This window comes from Delphinus delphis, chromosome 4 (assembly GCF_949987515.2).
Source record: "Delphinus delphis chromosome 4, mDelDel1.2, whole genome shotgun sequence".
Taxonomy (NCBI): Eukaryota; Metazoa; Chordata; class Mammalia; order Artiodactyla; family Delphinidae; genus Delphinus; species Delphinus delphis.
In genome coordinates this window covers 72,215,148-72,237,493 of record NC_082686.1, presented here as the reverse complement: position 1 = coordinate 72,237,493, position 22,346 = coordinate 72,215,148, and the positions used below count along the sequence as shown (strand labels likewise).

At 39.7% G+C, this 22,346-nt stretch overlaps 2 protein-coding genes across 3 annotated transcripts in view; one reads left to right on the top strand and one right to left on the bottom strand.

The window, feature by feature from the left end:
* PIGX (phosphatidylinositol glycan anchor biosynthesis class X) overlaps positions 1 to 13,497 on the bottom strand; it is a 28,762-nt gene extending 15,265 nt beyond the window's left edge. Inside the window, exons 1-4 of the mRNA XM_060010142.1 lie at positions 13,456 to 13,497; positions 11,779 to 11,971; positions 8,830 to 8,893; positions 634 to 775 (exon numbers count right to left, since the gene is read on the bottom strand). Coding sequence (XP_059866125.1) covers positions 634 to 775; positions 8,830 to 8,893; positions 11,779 to 11,971; positions 13,456 to 13,497 — 441 coding nt within the window. The remainder of the gene's footprint in view (positions 1 to 633; positions 776 to 8,829; positions 8,894 to 11,778; positions 11,972 to 13,455) is intronic.
* On the top strand, positions 12,157 to 21,266 carry CEP19 (centrosomal protein 19). Of its 2 annotated transcripts, none has more exons than XM_060010880.1 (3): positions 12,157 to 12,290; positions 16,932 to 17,131; positions 17,754 to 21,266. In XM_060010880.1, the coding sequence occupies exons 2-3, from the start codon at positions 17,002 to 17,004 to the stop codon at positions 18,113 to 18,115; spliced, it is 492 nt and encodes a 163-aa protein (XP_059866863.1). In that variant the 5' UTR covers positions 12,157 to 12,290; positions 16,932 to 17,001; the 3' UTR covers positions 18,116 to 21,266. The 2 variants fall into 2 exon arrangements, with proteins under 2 accessions (XP_059866863.1, XP_059866862.1); XM_060010879.1 differs by having other exon boundaries at positions 12,197 to 12,490.
* Positions 21,267 to 22,346: the final 1,080 nt, after the last annotated feature.

Here is a 22,346-nt window from a genome sequence, read left to right as displayed (position 1 = left end):
TAGCGAAACTCTTAACTAAGGAGTAAGATTTATTTCCCAAAAGAACGACAACTTTGCAATCAGACAATCCTGGATTCATTTTCTTGGCTTTTCCATTTGCCTATGTGATCCTGGATAAGTTATTTGGCCTCTCTGTGCCTGTTTCCTTAACTATAGAATGCAATCTTTCCAAGGTTGTTATAAGATTAATCTATGTAAAGGGTGTGGGACATACTCTTTCTTATAATGCTTAATTTTACCTTGCTTCCTTTAAAAAAAAAAAAAGAAGATATTTGTCATACAGATATCCAATAAATATTTGTTTTGTTTCCTCCCATACCCAAATTATACAGGTGTTGGGGTATATGTCAATTTAACAAAGTTGTTGTTGAAGCAGTTATTTATTAACTATTAATCTTCTCAAACAGAAGCTTTAACAACATCAGTTTAGTTGGCTTACTACTGACAAGTATGACAGGTATCACTCACTTTATAAAGAATACTCCCGTCCTATCTTTAAAAGGTTACTTTATACACTTTAAAAAAATCAATACAAAAGTACTACAGTGTTGTCTTACCTATTTTGCCTTAATCCAAATTATAGCATCCCTACAATAATTTCTCTCTCAAAAAAAATCCCTCTAACACTTGTACCTCTGTTATGTTTCTCTCTCGTAATGAAGCCAACTCATACGGATCCACAAAAAGTCCTGTCGGGATGTACTGTTTAATTAAGAGTCGGCAGGTCTGTAAGTCCTCAATGCTCTCTCCAAATTTCACTTTTATTAACAGGTCTCTGTAAGACAAGTATGTTTAAAGTAAATATCTTCATTCATTTTTTAAATGAGCTAGTATAACGTTATATTCAAGTTAGTAGAAATACTATATTTCAAATTAGTTTTTCAAAACAAGATTATATCAAGTCAAATGAAATATTTATATCACATCAGAACCACTCATTAGATCTTTCATAAATTCATGTCATAAGCCATAATATAGTATTAGTGTGAAAACAGACAAAGATCAATGGAAAGGGATGGAGTCCAGAAACAGACACACACTTTTTAAAATAAAGGTGCCAATATAATTTGATGGGGATAAGATTGTCTTTTCAGCAAATGGTACTGAAACAACTGTGTATTTATATAGAAAAAACTGAATCTTGACCTCTACCTCATACCATCCTACAAATATTAATTTGAAATAGATTATAAACCTAAATGGATAATTGTCCTGGCATTCTGTCTGGAGGCCCATTCTGGACCAAGTGCAGGGAAGAAGATCCAAAGCACAGTGGTTTTGCTTAAGTGAGAAAACAGAGACAGAAGATAAGGGAGGCTTAAGTAGCTAGAAGTCACAGTGCTATGTTCCAGAAAGGAAGGAACTTCGTAGAAAGAGTTCTAGAAGTCAGAAATGGAGTCCCCTTGAGTTTTTGTTGAATACTAAAATAAGCGTGAGTAAGATGTAACTCCACAAGACTAGACAAAGAATTACAAGGGAAGTGAAAGATGAGAAATTCTGAAATTTCGCAGAGGGTGGGGAGACACTGCATTCCAACCAACCAAAGCTTAGAGACCAAAGGGCTCAGCAGAGATTCCCACAGAGATAGAAATAGAATGGTGGTTGCCTGGGGCAGGGGGAAGGGAAGAATGGGGAGTTATTGTTAAGAGGCACAGAGTTTCAGTTTTGCAACATGAAGAGATTTATGGATGGATAGTAGTGATGGTAACACAACAATGTGTACACTGAAGTGTACAATTAAAAACAGTTAAGATGGCAAATTTTATGTTACGGACATTTTACCACAATTAAAATAAATAATAATGTAAAAAATATATGACTGGCTGTTCAGAGCAAAAGTAACAATAATATATGGTAGTGTTTATGACATAAGCAAAACATGTAAAGTTAATAAACATATAGCAAGAATAGCATAAAGGGGAGGAGAAAGAAGTGAACTATTCTGATATAAGATTCATACATTATTCATGGTATACAATAATGTTATTTGAAGGTAGACTATGATAAGTTAAAATTGTAAACCCTAAAGCAATTTTTTAAAAAGAGAGAGGTATAGTTAATAAGCCAAAAATGGAGATAAAATGGAATGATTAAAAAATATTCCATTTATTCAAAATAAGGCAGAAAAAATAAAAAAGATTAGATGGGACAAATAGAAAAAAACACAGAAAAAAAGTAGCAAGATGGATAGATTTAAACCAAACCAACCAAATCTATATTTACATTAAAAGTAAATAGTCTAATCACTCCAATTAGAATGTAGAGATTGACAGACTGGATAAAATATCAACACTTAACTATATGCTGTCTACAAGAAACGTTAAGTATAAACACAGATAAAAGTAGAAGGATGGGAAAATGTATGCAAATGTTAATAACAATAAATATGGAGTGGCTATATTAATACTTAAAAAGTGGACTTCAGGGGCTTCCCTGGTGGCGCAGTGATTGAGAGTCCGCCTGCCGATGCGGGGGGCGCGGGTTCGTGCCCCGGTCTGGGAGGATCCTGCGTGCCGCGGAGCGGCTGGGCCGGTGAACCGTGGCCGCTGGGCCTGCGCGTCCGGAGCCTGTGCTCCTCGGCGGGAGAGGCCGCGGCAGTGAGAGGCCCGCGTACCACAAAAAAAAAAAAAAAAAAAAAGTGGACTTCAGGACAAGGAATATTGTCAGGGATAAAGAAGGACATTACACAAAAATAAAAGGGTCAATCATCAAGAAAATATGACAATCCTAAATGTACTTTATGCACCTAAAAACGGAGCTTCAAAGTATTCATGTATTTTACTTCTTAGCAAAAACTGGTTGAACTACAAGGATAAACAGACAAATCCACAATTAGAGAAAAAGATTTTGACGCCCTTCTCTCCGTAATGGATAGAACAAGTAGAGAGAAAATCAGTAAGGATACAGAAGGCATGGACAACCTTCAATTTAGTTGATCTAATTAACATTTACAGATCACACTCAGTGCATAAGAAAAACTATACGCTGGGCAATAAGTCTAGAAGTTTAAAAGAACTGAAATCATGCAGAATATGGTCTCTAACCACATGGAATTAAATTGGAAATCAACAGGAGGAGGAGACACCGCCTCCACCAAAGCCACAGCTTCAGCTTCTCTCTTGTCCTTCGGGCTATGCCTGGGATCTGCTGCCAGGTAGCTTCAGCCCCACAGCCCTGCATGTGTGGTCTCAGGTTCCTTTAGTTCCAGAAAGAGAAAAATTGACACTTTGCATCCTGGAAACTGATCTAAGAGACTGAAATTAGGGACTTCTTTCAAATTTAAACATGGCTAATCAAGGAGCAACAAGACCCACCGGGTCAAACACTGGAAATAAAATACAGTACACTGGTACAAACTAGTACTTCTGGGAGAGCCTGCTGTTGGCATGTCAAACCTGGTGCTTCGTATTGTGAAGGACCACTTTCATGAATTTCAAGAGAGTACCACCTGGGCTGTTTTTTGTTTTGTTTTGTTGTTTTTTTTGCGGTACGCGGACCTCTCACTGTTGTGGCCTCTCCCGTTGCGGAGCACAGGCTCTGGACGCGCAGCCTCAGCAGCCATGGCTCACAGGCTCAGCCGCTCTGCGGCATGTGGGATCTTCCCGGACCAGGGCACGAACCCGTGTCCCCTGCATCAGCAGGCGGACTCTCAACCACTGCACCACCAGGGAAGCCCCAAGAATTCTAATTTTGATGGAGTATAGTTTATCAGACTTTTTCTTTTGTGGTTCATGGTTTTTGTGTCCTGTGTAAGAAATCCTTGTCTATTCCAGGATCATGGAAATTTTCTTTTAGAAGTGTTATATGGAGTATGATCCATTTTGAATTAATTTTTTTATATACTGTTAGGTAGGGGTTGAGGTTAATTTTCCATATGGATATCCAGTTGATCCAGCATCATTTGGTGAAAGGACTATTCTTTCCTCATCAAATTACCTTGACACATTTGTTGAAAATTAATTACCTTATATGTGAGGATCTATTTGTGTACTGTATTCAAACTATGGCCCATAGGCCAAATCCTGCTCATTTTGTACACCCTTGAGCTAAAAATGATTTTTACACTTTTAAAGGTTGTTTTAAAAAAAGGCAAAGAAAAATATTCAACAGAAGCCTTATATGACTCACAAAGCCTAAATAATTTTACTGTTAGGACCTTTACAGAAAATGTTTGCCAACCCCTGATCTGTATGTTCCGTAATGTACTATTTTGATAATAGTTGTAGCTTGATGATACATCTTCAAGTCAGGAAGTCTGAGTCCTTCACCTTTTTTTTTGCAAGTTGTTTTGGTTATTCTAGACCCTTTGCATTTTCATATAACTTTTGAAATCAACTTGTAGATTTCTTCAAAAAAGCTTCATAAAATTTTGGTTGGGATTCTGTTGAAACTCTAGATCAATTTGTACAGAACTGATATGTTAATATTAATGAATGTTCCAATGCATGAATATAGTATTTCCATTTATTTAGCTCTTATCAGTTTATCTTTTTTTTTTTTTTTTTTTTGCGGTACGCGGGCCTCTCACTGTTGTGGCCTCTCCCGTTGCGGAGCACAGGCTCATTTTTAGCTCAAGGGTGTACAAAATGAGCAGGATTTGGCCTATGGGCCATAGTTTGAATACAGTATACAAATAGATCCTCACATATAAGGTAATTAATTTTCAACAAATGTGTCAAGGTAATTTGATGAGGAAAGAATAGTCCTTTCACCAAATGATGCTGGATCAACTGGATATCCATATGGAAAATTAACCTCAACCCCTACCTAACAGTATATAAAAAAATTAATTCAAAATGGATCATACTCCATATAACACTTCTAAAAGAAAATTTCCATGATCCTGGAATAGACAAGGATTTCTTACACAGGACACAAAAACCATGAACCACAAAAGAAAAAGTTTGATAAACTATACTCCATCAAAATTAGAATTCTTGGGGCTTCCCTGGTGGTGCAGTGGTTGAGAGTCCGCCTGCCGATGCAGGGGACACAGGTTCGTGCCCTGGTCCGGGAAGATCCCACATGCCGCGGAGCGGCTGGGCCCATGAGCCATGGCCACTGAGCCTGCGCGTCCGGAGCCTGTGCTCCACAACAGGAAAGGCCTCAACAGTGAGAGGCCCGTGTACCGCAAAAAAAAAAAAAAATTAGAATTCTTAAAACTTGATAATAAAATAACAAACAACCCAGTTTAAAAATGGACAAAAGACTAAGACACTTCACAAGTCAGAAAGAGAAAGACAAATACAATATGATATCACTTATATGTGGAATCTAAAATATGACATAAATGAACCTACCTACAAAACAGAAACAGACTCACAGACATAGAGAACAGATTTGTAGTTGCCAAGGGGAAGGGATGGACTGGGAGTTTGGAGTTAGCAGATGCAAACTATTACATATAGAATAGATAAACAACAAGGTCCTACTGTATAGCACAGGGAACTATATTCAATATCCTCAGATAAACATAATGGAAAAGAACATAAAAAAGAATGTATACGTATGTATAACTGAATCACTTTCCTGTACAGCAGAAATTAACACAACACTGCAAATCAGCTATACTTCAATTAAAAAAAAAAGACTAAAACACTTCACAAAGGAAGATATACTAGTGGACAATAAGCACACAAAAAGATGCTCAATATCATTACTCATCAGGGAAATACAAATTAAAATTACAATGAGATACCACTACACATGCACCAGAAAGTCTAAAATTAAAAAGACTGACCATATCAAGTGCTGGCAAGGACGTTGCTGGCAAGTTCTGTTTCATAATGTATGAAACAGAACTCTCATACGTTACTGATGAGAATGTAAAACAGCATAACCACTTTGGAAAACAGTTTGGCAGTTTCTTAAAAAGTTCAACATTTATCTATCATATATCCAGCAATTCTGTTTATTGATATTTACCCAAAATTAATGAAAACATGTCCACGCCAAGACTTGTACACAACTGCTCATTATAGCTTTATTTACCATAGCCCCAAACTAGGAACAACTCCGATGCCATAGATATGTGAATGAATAAACAAATTTCAGTACTCTGCAACAAAAAGAACAAATTACTACCATACAGAACATCGTTAAATCTCATTGACATAATGCTGAGTGAAAGAAGCCAGATATCAAAAAGTACATACTGTATGATTTCATTTATATAAAATTCCAGAAAATCTATCTAGTAACAGAAGTAGATCAGTGATTGTCTGAGTGTGGGTATGGGTGAGGGAGAATAACTGCAAGTAGCACATGAGTATTTTTGGAGATGATGAAAATGTTCTATATTTTGACTGGTTACATGGTTACATGGGTGTATATAGTTGTCAAACTCAATGAAGTTTATTAAAAAAAACCACTATGGGGGCTTTCCTGGTGGTGCAGTGGTTAAGAATCCACCTGCCAATGCAGAGGACACGGGTTCAATCCCTGGTGGGGGAAGATCCCACATGCCGCAGAGCAACTAAGCCCGTGTGCCACAACTACCAAGCCTGCACTCTACAGGCCGCGAGCCACAACTACTGAGCCTGTGTGCCACAACTACTGAAGCCCACGCGCCTAGGGCCTGTGCTTCGCAACAAGAGAAGCCACTGCAATGAGAAGCTGGCACACTGCCAACGAAGAGTAGCCCCTGCTCGCCACAACTAAAGAAATTAACCCGCGTGCAGCAACGAAGACCCAATGCGGTCAAAAATAAATTAATTAATTTAAAAAAAACACTATGAAATAGTACTATTATAATTCCTATTTTACCTGTAAGAAAACAAAGCACTAGGATAAAATACCCATGTTACTCTCTTCATAGAAAAATTATCATCTCCAACTTAAAAAGTATGGGGAAACGTTTTCAGGCTTTGTGTATGATATTAGTTTCTGGTTCTCAGATAATCAATAAATTTATATGAACTCATTGCTCTAGGAACACAGCAGAAATTCCAAGAATTAAATATCAAGAGCAGCTATCTCTATAGATACTTTTTGCTTTTATTCTTTAAAGTAGTCTGAGGTAATTTTACATATAGCAGTTTATTTTCCTAATAATTTGCATTCACTGAAAGAATTCTGAATAGTTTCTATGGCATTGTTATATTCTATTTTTGCCCCAAAATATCATTTCTAGTGATGCAAAAGCTAATCACAGAATATAAAAATCAATTAAATCCAAAAGTTGTGTATATACATGTGAGTAAACAAAAATATTTTCCCTCTTTCAAGAAAAGAAAGAGGGAAAGGAAAGCAAAGCACAGAGAGACTAAGTAACTCAGCCAAGAGCTAAGATTCAAACTCCAATAGTTATACCCTAGAGCCCAAATTGTTAGCCACTATTTCATTCTGCCTCTATATCAAGAGCAGCTATCTATCTACCTATCTATATATATATATTGCTTTAATTCTTCTAAATATATTCTAAAGTAGACTATATCTATTATCTCTTTTCTTCTGGATACTATATATGTATTTGTGAACATGTAATATCTTATCATCAGAAAAAACACATATATTTAAAAAGACAGAGACTCTTCAGGACCTCCCTCCAAGATGAATTCAACCAATTAACCAAAACATGTCGGATGTATTTGTTAATCTTTCTGAAGTTATTCACCTGTGTTACCTTTCAGTTCACATTCTTCATCTTGTTCTCAAATATAACACATAAATTTCATCAAAAGACTTACAGAAAATCAGATATACTATAGCTGTAGCATTCCTCTGATCCACCTGTCCAGTAACTCTATAAAAGAAATAAGCTTGTAATAAAGCTTATTCATGCAAGTCCCCAGAAACCAACAGTTTCTATTCTGTGTTCACAAACCATCGTTTCAGTAATCTGGCCTAGAATTTTGCCCAGAATCTACAATAACTAACTTCCAGATCATCCAAAGATGACAAACAGAAGTTCAGCAATGGTTTAAGCAAGTTCTCCTACTGCAATGAGATATAATTCATCAGAGAGGGGAGACTCTAAACTCATTTATATTCATTAAGGCCCTTTTGTGTAATTAATTCCCTTACATTTTCTGCACTTCAGTTTCCTACTACCAATAACCACTTGGCCCTTTCCAGAGTGGGATTAATTCTTCTTGACCAAGAAGACAGAAATAAGAGGGGCTAACAAATTCTACTTTCTATGATATGTTAATATTCCTTCATCTACCCTCTCAAGACTATACCTGCTCTAAACATAACTAAAAAAGCCTTTTTAAAAAATGATTGTCGGCATTTTCTGAAGGTCTCAAATAACTCTGAGATTTCCAGTTTCTGAAGCTATTCTTATGGGTTCTGTCACTCTTCACTGTTGGTTTTATATCCTGCTTTTTATCCTCAGTACTTAGAGTTGGACAGCTACTTTTGTTGTCACGATAGTCTCTTCAGTTACTTCTTTCTTCCTTATTGGAATCAGTTATCTCCCATTCCTCTTGGAAATACGTTCCAATTATGTTAAAGAGAGAAGCTAACCTAACCTCTACACAATTATTTAAATTCCCTGAGCCCTAGTCCCTCATCTGAAATACAAGAAAGGTATCATCTATCTTACAACCATTGTGAAGATTAAACGGAATACTGTATATATAGCTTCTAGCTATATAAATATATAATAGATATGTGTAGTAAATAATAAATGTTTGTTTTCTCCTTCTCTTCTCCACTGTTATTTTAATCATTATTTCAAACTATGAATCACATTATCTGTCACTTATAACTTTAAGAAGGCAAGTAATTTTTTTTCAGTATATCCATTTTTCAACTATTGATTTTTTGCTTTAAATTACATTGAAACAGTATTTTGATGTAAGTGTAAGTCAATGGGCAACTTACCTGTGGAAACCATCTTTCAAAACTTCTTGCCTCAAAATAATTTCAGAACAAGTGGCCCTTATGCCTATAAGCATGAAAAGATTTTTTTAAACAAAATAAGCACTCAATGAAAGAATATTTAAATAATCAGAAAATAATAGTTTGAATAGGCTTTAATTGCCTGGAAAATCTAACCAACCTAAAAACAAAACAAAAACTTTTAAAACTTAAGCAATTTGAGCTACATATAAATCTATTTCTAGTATAGCATAGGGGTTAAAAGTCTTGACTTTGGAGTTAGATTGGCTAGTTTCAAACCCCAGTCTGTCTATTAACAGCTGTGTGACTTTGGGCAATATAGTTTCTCTCTCTACTAGTTGTCATGAGAATTTAATACATGTAGAAGCACTTAGAACAGGGTCAACCATATAGCAAGCACTCTATGTAAGTGTTCGCTATTTATATTACTTTATTCAGGCGATCCCAGGATACCAAAAACAACAGAATGGCCAAAGAGCCAGGAAACCTCAATTTTAATCCTAGCTAACTGAAACTGAGTATCACATACAAACTGGCAACTTCTATATTCTACCATCCACACATAGAAAAAACTCAGAGGATGGTACACTATGCCTTATGGAGACACTGAAAGAGTTTAAAGAAACAACAAAAACTGGAGGCTTTTGAAAGGTTCAAAGGGCCCCTTTATAAACTTAGAATAACCAGAAATCTCACTATACTGACTCCATGCAGAATTCAGACATTAAAACTGTTACTCAGTGTCAGTTTCATAAAGTTAAAAATTCAGCTACTAATGACCACCAACTCTGCCCAGGCACTTTGCTATGGAATTTTACTCCATTTTCAAAAGCTAGAAGTGTGTGGGAAGAATATTAAAACAAACATACAGAAAAACCATACACTACTGTATGTTACTAAGTCCATTAGATGTATTCCTGAGAAGATCCAAAAAAAAAAAAAAAAAAACATGACAGGGAGATGGAAACATTTGGAATATACTAGGGAAGGAAAGAAAAAAGTATGAAAGACAACATTTATTAAATAATACCTATATGACAGATTCTCTACTTGGGGCTTTCACATGTATTTTAACTTTCACAGTCTAGCTAAACAGGCAGGCAATATTATTGCCTTTTGTACACAGGAGGAAACTGACTTATAAACAGTTACTGTTTAGGCCACACAACTAGGTAAGTAACTGATTAGAAGCAAGATCTGCCCAACTTTTAAAGCCTAAGGCATTTCCACTCTCCTAGCTATTTAAAGAAATCCTTAATTGCTTTGGAGAAGCACATATCATCTTTTCCCAAGCAACTTACAGAATATCTCTTGCATAAATCAAGATATTTCTTCAATGTTTAACTTTAATAGAGGTGGGGGTAAGGGTTTATATCTGCCTATAAATTAATTAGAAAAAAAGGTCAGATTAATAGGCTTAAAGTCTATCAGGGAATAGTAAATAGAGAATAGTAAATTTCATTCATCTTGGGATAGTAGAAAAGCTAATTTACAAACAGTATTGCAAATACTAGATTATTTATGATTTTTAAGGCAAAGGTACCATTTTCTTTCTTTTTTTTTGTAATATTTATTTATTTAGCTGTGTCGGGTCTTAGTTATGGCACACGGGACCTTCGTTGCGGCATGCAGGAACTCGCCTCGCGTCGCGTGGGCTTCTCTCTAGTTGTGGTGCGCGGGCTCAGTAGTTGCAGCATGGGGGATTAGTTGCCCCGGGGCATGTGGGATCTTAGTTCCCTAACCAGGGATCCAACCCAAGTCCCCTGCATTGGAAGGTGGATTCTTAACCACCGGACCACCAGGGAAGTCCTCTAAGTACCATTTTCAAAGTGAATTTGTTGCATCTGAATGCACCTTCAAGATTTTTCCTCTTAAATATTACCTTAGTTGGTTATTGCGGCCTGAACTGGCTCTGGAAATTGACCTCTTTTTAATCACAAAATGCCAGTGCTGGAAGTCTTCAGATACAAGTCCGGTTGTTTAAAAATTCTTTTTGGCCTAGTAATCCTTTCTTCAAATAAATTTGGGAACTTAATATGTAAACACAAAAGCAGAACTGCACTGACTGACAGATACTAGTCTAACATCCTCGTTTTAAAGACAGAGAAACTCACCTGATTTGTACTGACGTTCCTTTCCCTATCAAACGTTGTCACTTTATTGTAATTACTCACTGTATACATCTCCCCCTACTGCAATGCAAGCTCCACGAGGGCTGGATCCACAGCGCCTAGCACAGCACTTCTGCCCACGGACTCGGGCCCAAAGAAGTGAATCAACTCGCTTGCCCAGCCCTGAGTCATAAAGAAACCCTAGCCCAATCTAGTCCATTATCAAAAATGTTTGTAAAACGAAACTAGTCTTCCTCCCCTTTCCACGTCCCCCGAGGACAACACACACTATGTACTCTAGACTGGGGTTCTCACACCTCATAGGGCACTTAGACTTTGCTGGCCCCGTAGTGGTCAGAAGCTTCACGCATTCCAAGAGCGTCCCAAGACGCTTCACGTCTGTACTTCACAATTTTTTTTTTTTTTTTTTTTTTTTTTTGCGGTTTGCGGGCCTCTCACTGTTGTGGCTTCTGCCGTTGGGGAGCACAGGCTCCGGACGCGCAAGCCCAGCGGCCATGGCTCACGGGCCCAGCCGCTCTGCGGCATGTGGGATCCTCCCAGACCGGGGCACGAACAAAGTCCGACTCTCCAGAGAACCAGGAGCAGCCACAAAGCAATGAAGACGGGGGGCGGGGCGGGGGGAGTAGCAGGAAGCTTGCGGCCTTTGTTTTTAACCTCCTGCAGCTCACCCTACAGCTCTAGGGTCGCGAGAAGTACCTTTGTTAAGCGCGGAAGGGAGAGTACGGGGGACCCTGGAGTGCTCCCCACCCTCTCGGCCCTAAACCCCGCCCTCACCCCGAAGCCCCGCCCTTGCCCTTACCAGCGTCGGTGGGGGTGGTGTTGAAGGCTATGGCTGGCGAGCAGGTGAGTCCAGCCACCTCCCAGAGGAGTAGCCAGGCCACCGCCCGGACGGCCACGGCCGGGGTAGCCACGACGCCGGGGAACGCGCGCCCCGGAAGAGCGCGCGGAGACAAACTGCGGTCGGAGGAACCTGCACACGCCTCACACCGCTCCTAGAGCGCGCTGTCACGGAGTTAGAGACCGGGACAGAAGACTCAATGCGCGCACGCCAGCGGCCCAGCCATTACCCTGCTCCCCGCATCCCCGGCCCCCGAAAGTTCCGGCGTCAAGGAGGCCGCGGTCCCGCCCCCTCGTCGCCCCGCCCCTCACACTCCCGGTCGGGGGCGGAGCGAGGAGCGGCGGAAGCGCCGTGACGTGTGCCAGGGCAGTTGCTCTAGGGACCGCTCCGCGGGACCCCAGCATGACTCTGAGCTGCGCGCGGTGTCCTGGGGACAGCCTAACCCAGCTTCCGGCGTCCACCTCCACTTCCAGGTATTTGCCGATGTGGGCCTCCTGCCGGGGTATTCACCCCACGGTGCGGAGCTGTGGCTGTCGCCTCTTTCTGCAGCGCTAGGCTGCGCCTGGCCTCAAAGTCGAGTGCTCCTAGGTGCCCTACGGTTAGTGGAAACACCCCCTCACGGAGATTTTAGACGTTGACCTGCAGAAGATGCATTTTATGTACTTCTCTATGGGTAAGAAAGTCAGTCTTGCACTAGTGGGGGCGTGGATAGGGAGAGGATCGTCTACCTGATGGCAAAATCCGTACACTTTAGGTGCTGTGGGGATGCTTGGCAAGACTATGCAGGTCACTGATCCTTGAGGAGAAAAGTATTAATGTCTAGGAAGAAGTGCTGGGTAAATGTGTCGTCTGTCTTCATGAATTGAATATGTAAGCAGAGCTGGAGAGTATCCAATGCAGATTGGAACAGAGCGGAGGGCTCTAGGATGGATGTCTTAAAGAGGAAAGATGTCAGAAGATACTACCTAAAACTGAAGATAGCAGTATAAGCATACTGTTAAGAAATATGAAGATAAATTTTGGAAGAAACATTTAAAAGAAACTCGTTACCTATGAAGAGAGGAAGGGGAGAGGACAACAGTTTTTTGTTATAAACCTCATAGAATTATGTTACATTTTAAACAGCATACAAACATTAATAAAAATAAAAGTTTAGTTTTAAAAAGAAAGAAAAGAGTGTAGTCAAACTACATTATTGAGCATCATTTGCATATATCATTTATTAATACAGCCATTTGCTTGAGTGTATGGAATTTGTATTGTGCTCAGTAGGATCTTCTAGAAAGTTTACTAACAACAAATTTTAGTGAGGTGAACTGGGAGTAGTATTTGTTTTTTAAAAAAAAAAAAGAGGTGGAGTGGGATCATGGCATCAGATCAGAGGCAGAGCACAGTAATTTGATAACAGTTTTTTATATATTGGGTTGGCCAAAAAGTTCCCTTGGTTTTTAAGTAAAAATAAAAGACACATTTTTCAAAAAAATATTTATTTATTTCGGCTGCACCAGGTCTTCATTGAGGCACGTAGGTGCTCTTAGTTGCTGCATGCGGACTCCTAGTTACGGCATGCATGCAGGATCTAGTTCCCCAACCGGGGAACAAACCCAGGCCTCCTGCATCAGGAGCGCAGAGTCTTACCCACTGGACCATAAGGGAAATCCCACATTTTTCATTTTTCATTTCTACCAAGAACTTTATTGAACAATGTATTCACCATTTTGTTCCACCACTTTCTGCCATTTTTCAGGCAACTCAATAATTCCATCTTCCCAAAACTTTTTATCCTTTTGAGCAAAGAACTGTTCTAGGTGCCTTTTACAGTCTTCCAGAGATTGAAATTTTTTCCATTAAGAGAATTTTGTAAAGACCGAAATAAATGGAAATCCGAAGGTGCAATGTCTAGTGAATATATTGGATGAATCAGAACTTCCCAGCCAAGCTGTAACAGTTTTTGGTCATCAAAGAAACATGCAGTCTTGTGTTATCCTGCTGGAAGATTATGCATTTTCTATTGACTAATTCCGGATGCTTTTTGTCGAGTGCTGCTTTGAGTTGGTCTAATTGGGAGCAGTACTTGTTGGAATTAATCGTTTGGTTTTGCAGAAGGAGCTCATAATAGAGGATTCCCTTCCAATCCCACCATATACACAACATCACCTTCTTTGGATGAAGATCAGCCTTTGGTGTGGTTGGTGGTGGTTCATTTCGCTTGCCCCACCATCTCTTCTGTTCCACATTATTGTACAGTATCCACTTTTCATCGCCCGTCACAGTTTGTTTTAAAAACGGAACGTTTTCATTACGTTTAAGTAGAGAATCGCATTCGGAAATACGGTCAAGAAGGTTTTTTTCTCTTAACTTACGTGGAACCCAAACATCAAAGCGATGAACATAACCAAGCTGGTGCAAATGATTTTCAATGCTTGATTTGGATATTTTGAGTATGTTGGCTATCTCCCACATGGTATAATGTTGATTGTTCTCAATTAATGTCTCGATTTGATGGCTATCAACTTCAACTTGTGTACCCGACCGTGGAGCATCATCCAGCGAGGAATCTCCAGCACGAAACTTGGCAAACCAGTTTTGACACGTTCAATCAGTCATAGCACCTTCTCCATACAATGCACAAATCTTTTTTTGCGTTTCAGTTGTGTTTTTACCTTTCTTGAAATAATAAAGCGTAATATGCCGAAAATGTTGTTTTTCCCCCTATTTTCTATATTAAAATGGCTACACAAAAAATTCACCAATTTTAATGTACACTGATATGACAGCTGTCACAATACAGTCTAACAAAACTGTTTCAAATGAAGTTAAAGACAACTAAGCGCTACTAGAGCCAGCTTATGGACCGAACGAACTTTTTAGCCAACACAGTATGATCCATTTCCTAAGAGTAAAAATTCTCACATCCAATAGGAAGGGGTGAATAATATAGATTATGGTATATGCATAGGACAAAACATTTGCAGTCATAAAAATTTGCATTTTAGAAAGACATTTAATGGCAAAATTACATAGGTTGTTAAATTTAAAAGGCAGGACTTAAAAAAGAATGAAATAATGCCATTTGCAGCTACATGATGAACCTAGAGAGTATCATACTATGTGAAGTCAGAAAGAGAAAGACAAATACCATATGATATCACTTATATGTGGAATCTAAAATATGACACAAATGAACTTATCTACAAAACAGAAACAGACTCACAGACATAGAGAATGGACTTGTGGTTGCCACGGGGGAGGGGGCATAGGAGAGGGATGGATTGGGAGTTTGGGATCAGCAGATGTAAACTATCATATATAGAATGGATAAACAAGGTCCTACTGTATGCACAGGGAACTATATTCAGTATCCTGTGATAAACCATAATGGAAAAGCATATGAAAAAGAATATATGTATTTATATTTATTACTGAATCACTTTGCTGTGTAGCAGAAATTAACACAACATTGTAAGTCAACTATACGTCCGTAAAATAAAATTTTGTAAAAATTTAAAAGGTAGGAAATAGTATGTATGATATAAAAACATACTATAGCTAAAAAACAAACCAAAAAACAAAAAGAAACCAAACACAAACAAAAAACTACGCCTAGAAAGACTGGAAGGAATCAGGGATGATTATTTTGTATGTCTCTTCCTCCCCCTTCCCCACTCCCATCCCAGTTTTCTACAATGAACATGTATTAAGTAACCATGTTCCTAGTGATTCTCTAACAGAACTGAATTTATGAAGATATCATCCTTATGCTGCTTTACCTCCAGGTTCTTTGACATTTGCAAATCTTTCTGAGAATATCATAGTCACATCTAAAGCAGTCCCTATAATTAAGTATATTTTGGCATTGAGAGCAGGGAAGGGAAGAGGGAATGGAAAGTATTAACCTTTAAAATGGTTGTTTCACCAAAAAAAAAAAAAAATGGTTGTTTCAAATACTGTATGCTAACACACATATATGGAATCTTAATAAACGGTACTGATGAACCTAGTGGCAGGGCAGGAATAAAGACGCAGACGTAGAGAACAGACTTGAGGGCACAGCAGGGGAAGGGGAAGCTGGGATGAAGTGAGAGAGTAGCACTGACCTATGTACACTACCAAATGTAAAATGGATGGCTAGTGGGAAGCTGCTGCATAGCACAGGGAGATCAGCTCGACACTGATGACCTAGAGGGGTGGAATAGGGAGGGTGGGAGGGAGACGCAAGAGGGAGGGGATATGGGGATATATGCATACATATAGCTGATTCACTTTGTGGTACAGCAGAAACTAATACATTGTAAAACAATTATACTTCAATAAAGATTAAAAAATAATAAATAAATAAAATGTTTCTTGTAACTGAAAAAAACATCATGTAGTGAGACAAATAAGTTGAAATAAAAGCCATGTAAGCTTTATTGCCTCAAATATGTGGAGGCTGATTATTGCCTTGTTTGATCAGACTTCTAAACTGTGAACACTTCGAGGATGTACAGGGGCTGTGTCTTCTATTAACACATTGAATTAAACAATGGAATACCTACTACAGTCCAGGTATTGTGCTGGGGATATTGTGGTGAACAGTGGATATGTTCCCTGCCCTCATGGAGCATATAGAATAGAAGGAAAAGAAAAGTGATAACGTAAGTAGTTACAAAAAACTCAATGAGTAGAATGATTGGGGAAGTACAAAGGAGAGAGGTCTGGTCTAGTGAACCCCTCAGGACATAATGTGTAAGATTAAAAACCTCTTAGTACCTTGACATAGAGGGTGCTTGTACATACTTGTTTAATTGGTAAACAAAAAAGATCCTGTAAGTTGATTCTTGGGCTGACTCAGAGGTTCATATACAATCTTTGGTTAAGAGTACAGTACACGAAGAGATCCAAACTGAACTGCATTTCTAGGTTCATGTGTGAACAAATCTACACCCCTCAATGAACCAGGGACTCTATAGACTAAAGATAACCTGGGGCCAAACTGAACTTCCAGGTAGCTCTTGAAATACTGAGCTTGAGCTGACTATGCATCTCCAGAACTGGAGTAGATTCAGATCTGCTGGGGAGGAAAAGTAGAGGAGAATGTGATTTATCCAACACTTAATTTTTTTCCCCTTTAGCAGGAAGTCATTATGCGACTAACACATTTTCATCAGATTTCCTCTGATTTACCGTGAAGTGTATGTGAGAATGATGTGCACTGCCAAGAAATGTGGAATTAGGTTCCAGCCTCCGGCTGTTATCTTAATCTATGAGAATGAAATGATGGGGAAAAGTCGCCAGCGCATCATGCCTGTCCGAAACTTTTCAAAGTATTCAGGTATCTTATGTTTTATCTTGCCTCCTATCTTAAATATTCACTGAGTCAGTTTATAAGAACGATTTGAGTCTCATGTAATGGAATGACATGGCCTTCAGAGTTAGACCGACCAAGGTTCAAGTCGTGACTGTCAGGGTAGGTATGAAATCTTGGCTAAATTACTTAATCTTGGTGAGCATCAGTTTCCTAATCTGTAAAAGGAAATTGATAATCCCACCCTTTGAGATCTGCAGTGTGGGTTAAATGAGATAGCATTATTCAGTAATATTAATTCCCTTCTCTCCCTCCAAATGTGTTTTTTAGTTGTAATCTTGATATTTTCTTGGTACCAGTACTAATATCTAAAGCTGTAAAACTACTTTTTCTTCTCAGATGTTTTCTCCAGTTGAAAGTATTTAACATCTCCTCAAAGTGATTTTAAGTTACAGAAATAAAAAATATATCCCTCCTTCCCCCATCACACTCAAAGCTGTATATAAAGAAATAGTTCTGTAAAATAGTTCATTCCTAAAAGCCAGTTAGCTACTTGACTATAATGACAGGTAATGGTTTCAGTAACTTGTGGTACCTGAATAGTCTGTGGTGTTGCGTGTGGTATAATAGTTTTGTTTCTCCCTCCTAGATTGCAGCAGAGCTGCTGAACAATTAAAGAATAATCCACGACACAAGGGTTACCTGGAACAGGTATCCCTGAAGCAACTGGAGAAGTTATTCAGTTTTTTACGAGGTCACTTGTGGGGGCAGAGTTTGGCAGAAACAATGGAACAAATTCAGCGGGAAACAACCATTGATCCTGAGGAAGACCTGAACAAACTAGATGACAAGGAACTTGCCAAAAGGAAGAGCATCATGGATGAACTTTTTGAGAAAAATCAGAAGAAGAAGGATGATCCAAATTTTGTTTATGACATTGAAGTGGAGTTCCCACAGGATGAACAACTACAGTCCTGTGGCTGGGACACAGAGTCAGCTGACGAGTCCTGATAACCAAAAACTAAAAAAAAAAAATTATTGGGTAGCAGAAAATCCATGTTTATACAAGACCATAGATTGGTTGTAGAAAAATCTGTAAAGAACACTATGCATATTGGGTCACGTTTGGATTGATCATGTTACTTTTCAAAACCAAGATACGTAGAGCATCTACTATGTAGGTGCATATGGAATATAGGGAAAACAGAATATAGGAATCTGCCTTTAAGGAGCTTACAGTCTAATGGGAAGATAAGTCAAAAGCTTATGAAAAACTAGTTTAATGGTATTAGGAAGCATTAGATCCAAATGCTTGATAAAGGCTAGAGAGGATCAGAACCTAGATTACGGTAGGGTAGAATAGTCAGGGAGGACTTTGTCCATCAGTGGCAAGATGGTACTTTGCCTGGCCCTTGAAATGGTAGTATTTGGATAGAAGCTTATATAGGATTCCAGATTAAACTGGGAGGAAAAAAAGGGGGATGTTGCAGGGGATTGGTAAAGAGAGAGGAATTAGAATGTTTTATTTGAGGAACAGTAAGCAAATTATAGTTTGATAAGATCAGAGGGCATATGTGGTTGCCAGGGAATTATTCTTTTTTTTTTTTAATTTAATTTATTTATTTATTTTTGGCTGTGTTGGGTCTTCGTTTCTGTGCGAGGGCTTTCTCTGCTTGTGGCAAGCGGGGGCCACTCTTCATCGCGGTGCGCAGGCCTCTTACTGTCGCGGCCTCTCTTGTTGCGGAGCACAGGCTCCAGACGCGCAGGCTCAGTAGTTGTGGCTCACGGGCCTAGTTGCTCCACGGCATGTGGGATCTTCCCAGACCAGGGCTCGAACCCGTGTCCCCTGAATTAGCAGGCAGATTCTCAACCACTGTGCCACCAGGGAAGCCCCACGGGATTATTCTTTATGCATTGTTTTTATATCTATTTAACTCTGGAGTAGAAGAGTACCCCTGCAGAATGCCCTGCAGCTTCAAGTGGATGTAATCTGATGGATAGCAGGGGAATTCTGCCCCATCCCCCTGCCCCAGTATCAGGAAATATGTCCTAAAGACATTCTGAAACCCTGAACCTCTTCCCATAAATAAGAGGTTTGTTTGTAAAATGGGAAATCTACCCATAATAAATGAACATATGTACAGCCAGTTTAGGCCTATTCATGAGTTTGTATCTCCAAAGAGAAGATCTTTGTTGAACAAGGTTATATATGTACAGATATATCTTTCTTCATATTAGAATATTTAATTGGTAGAAATCCTGTTTTCTGCAAGGAAATTAATACCCATTAAATAAAGCTATAAAAGTTACTCATTCTTTCCACCTGTCCATCCCTACTGTCCTTACCATTAAAAGCCTCATTAAAGAGGTCATTCTTGGGCTTCCCTGGTGGTGCAGTGGTTGAGAGTCCGCCTGCCGATGCAGGGGACACGGGTCCGTGCTCCGGTCCGGGAAGAACCCACATGCTGTGGAGCGGCTGGGCCCGTGAGCCATGGCCGCTGAGCCTGTGCGTCCGGAGCCTGTGCTCCGCAACGGGAGAGGCCACAGCAGTGAGAAGCCCGCGAACCGCAAAAAAAAAAAAACAAAAAAAACAAAAAAAACACTGCAATGAGGTATCACCTCACACCAGTCAGAATGGCCGTCATCAAAAAGTCTACAAATAGGGACTTCCCTGGTGGTACAGTGGTTAGGAATCCGCCTGCCAATGCAGGGGATACGGGTTCGAGCCCTGGTCCGGAAGATCGCACATACTGCAGAGCAACTAAGCCTGTGCGCCACAACTACTGAGCCTGTGCTCTAGAGCCCGCAAGCCACAACTACTGAGCCCATGCGCCACAACTACTGAAGCCCGTGTGCCTAGAGCCCGTGCTCCCCAACAAGAGAAGCCACTGCAACGAGAAGCCCCCACATCGCAATGAAGAGTAGACCCCACTCGCCGCAACTAGAGAAAGCCTGCGCGCAGCAACGGAGACCCAACACAGCCAAAATTAAATTAATTAATTAATTTTAAAAAAAGTCTACAAATAATAAAGGCTGGAGAGGGTGTGGAGCAAAGGGAACCGTCCTACACTGCTGGTGGGAATATAAATTGGTGCAGCCACTATGGAGAACAGTATGGCGATTCCTTAAAAAAACTGAAAATAGAATTACCATATGACCCAGCAATCCCACTGCTGGGTATATACCCAGAGAAAACCATAATTCAAGAAGACACATGCACCCCAATGCTCATTGCAGCACTATTTACAATAGACAGGACATGGAAGCAACCTAAATGTCCATCACAGAGGAATGGATAAAGAAGATGTGGTACATGTTTACCATAGAGTATTAACCATAAAAAAGAACGAAATATTGCCATTTGCAGCAACATGGATGGACCTAGAGATTGTCATACTGAGTGAAGTAAGTCAGACAGAGAAAGACAAACATTGTATGATACCACTTATATGTGGAATCCTAAAAAATAGTACAAATGAACTTATCTACAAAACAGAAATAGAGTCACAGATGTAGAAAACAAGCTTATGATGGTTACCAGGGGGGAAAGCAGGGTGGCTGGGGAGGTTGGGATTGACATATACACACTACTATATATAAAATAGATAACTAATAAGGACCTACTGTATAGCACAGGGAACTCTACTCAGTACTCTGTAATGACCTATATGGGACAAGAATATAAAAAACAGTGGATATATATATATGTATAACTGATTCACTTTGCTGTACACCTAAAACTAACACATAACTGTAAATCAACTATAATCCAATAAAATTTTATAAAAAAATAAAGGAATGGGAAGAATAAGAGAGAAGACTGATGATAGTCCAGTTATGATGTCAGGGGCAGGTTCATGATTTCAGTCTTCTTTTTTTTTGTTTTAATTAATTAATTATTTTTTGGCTGTGTTGGGTCTTTGTTGCTGCACGCGGGCTTTCTCTAGTTGTGGCGAGCTGTGGAGGCTACTCTTCATTGCAGTGTGCGGGCTTCTCGTTGCAGTGGCTTCTCTTGTCATGGAGCATGGGCTCTAGGCACGCAGGTTTCAGTAGTTGCAGCACATGGGCTCAGTAGTTGTGGCACACGGGCTTAGTTGTTCTGTGGCATGTGGGATCTTCCCGGACCAGGGCTTGAACCCATGTCCCCTGCATTGGTAGGCAGATTCTTAACCACTGCGCCACCAGGGAAGTCCAGTCTTCTTCTTAATGAGCCAGGCAGAGCCATCATATTATAGTGAGACTGAGGAGAAGCCGGGGTAAGAGTGAGTAGTTAAGGTGAAAATGAAGGGCGAGCATGTCGATGAAAAAAATTAATCCATAGCCCATCTAAGAAAGAAATGGAAAATTTTGTTCGAATGAAACTGAGTATTATAACCCGGGAGGCAGTCTCTCAGAGAGCTCTGAGAACTGTTCGAAAGAGGTAAGGCGATTTTGTGCAACCAAGCACACATCTCAGTAGAAGGTTGCTACTAGCCATGGGGAATAGACAGCTTTTCTAAGTATGGGAAGATGCAAGAATCCGGGTTTATAAAAAATTTCTCCTGAAAATATCTATCTGAGGGCCAGTTCTGTCAGTTTTCCTAGAGCACAGAGTGCCTCATCCTGATCTTTCGCCCTGAATTCATTTCAGGGTGTATTGTAGGTCAGTGACTGCAGCAGTTAAGGACTTGATTCTTGAATTCAATGGTGGGCAACGTTTTCTTTCTTTCTTTCTTTCTTTTTCTTTCTTTCTTTCTTTCTTTCTTTCTTTCTTTCTTTCTTTCTTTCTTCCTTCCTTCCTTCCTTCCTTCCTTCCTTCCTTTCTTCTTTCTTTCTTTCTTTCTTTTTTTTATTTTGGCTGCACTGGGTCTTCCTGGCAGCATGCAGGTTCTCTAGTTGCAGCACGCAGAGAGTGGGCTCAGTAGTTGCAGGGCGAAGGCTTAGTTGCAGTATGTGGGATCTTATTTCCCCGACCAGGGATCGAAACCAGACCCTCTGCATTGGGAGCGTGGAGTCCTAACCAGTGGACCACCAGGGAGGTCTCAACATTCTTTGTTTATCGATCTCTTCCCTTTCGGTCTTAATTTCGACCAAGGTTTGGGAGGCATTTGGTGACCAATTTGTTCCAGAGCACCAGGAATGCTCATTCCCAGGTCAGCAAGGATTTCATTGATAGGCCACTCAGTGCTATTGCTGGACTAGGCCCTGTTAACAGCAGCCAAAAGTCTGTGGATTGCCTGTCTTACTAGTCTGTTATGGTCTA

Excerpts from the sequence above, each read along its gene's own strand:
- CEP19 (XM_060010880.1), top strand. The coding sequence starts at position 17,002 with ATGATGTGCACTGCCAAGAAATGTGGAATTAGGTTCCAGCCTCCGGCT. Across the intron at positions 17,132-17,753 it reads AAACTTTTCAAAGTATTCAG|ATTGCAGCAGAGCTGCTGAA; the intron begins GTATCTTATGTT and ends TCTCCCTCCTAG.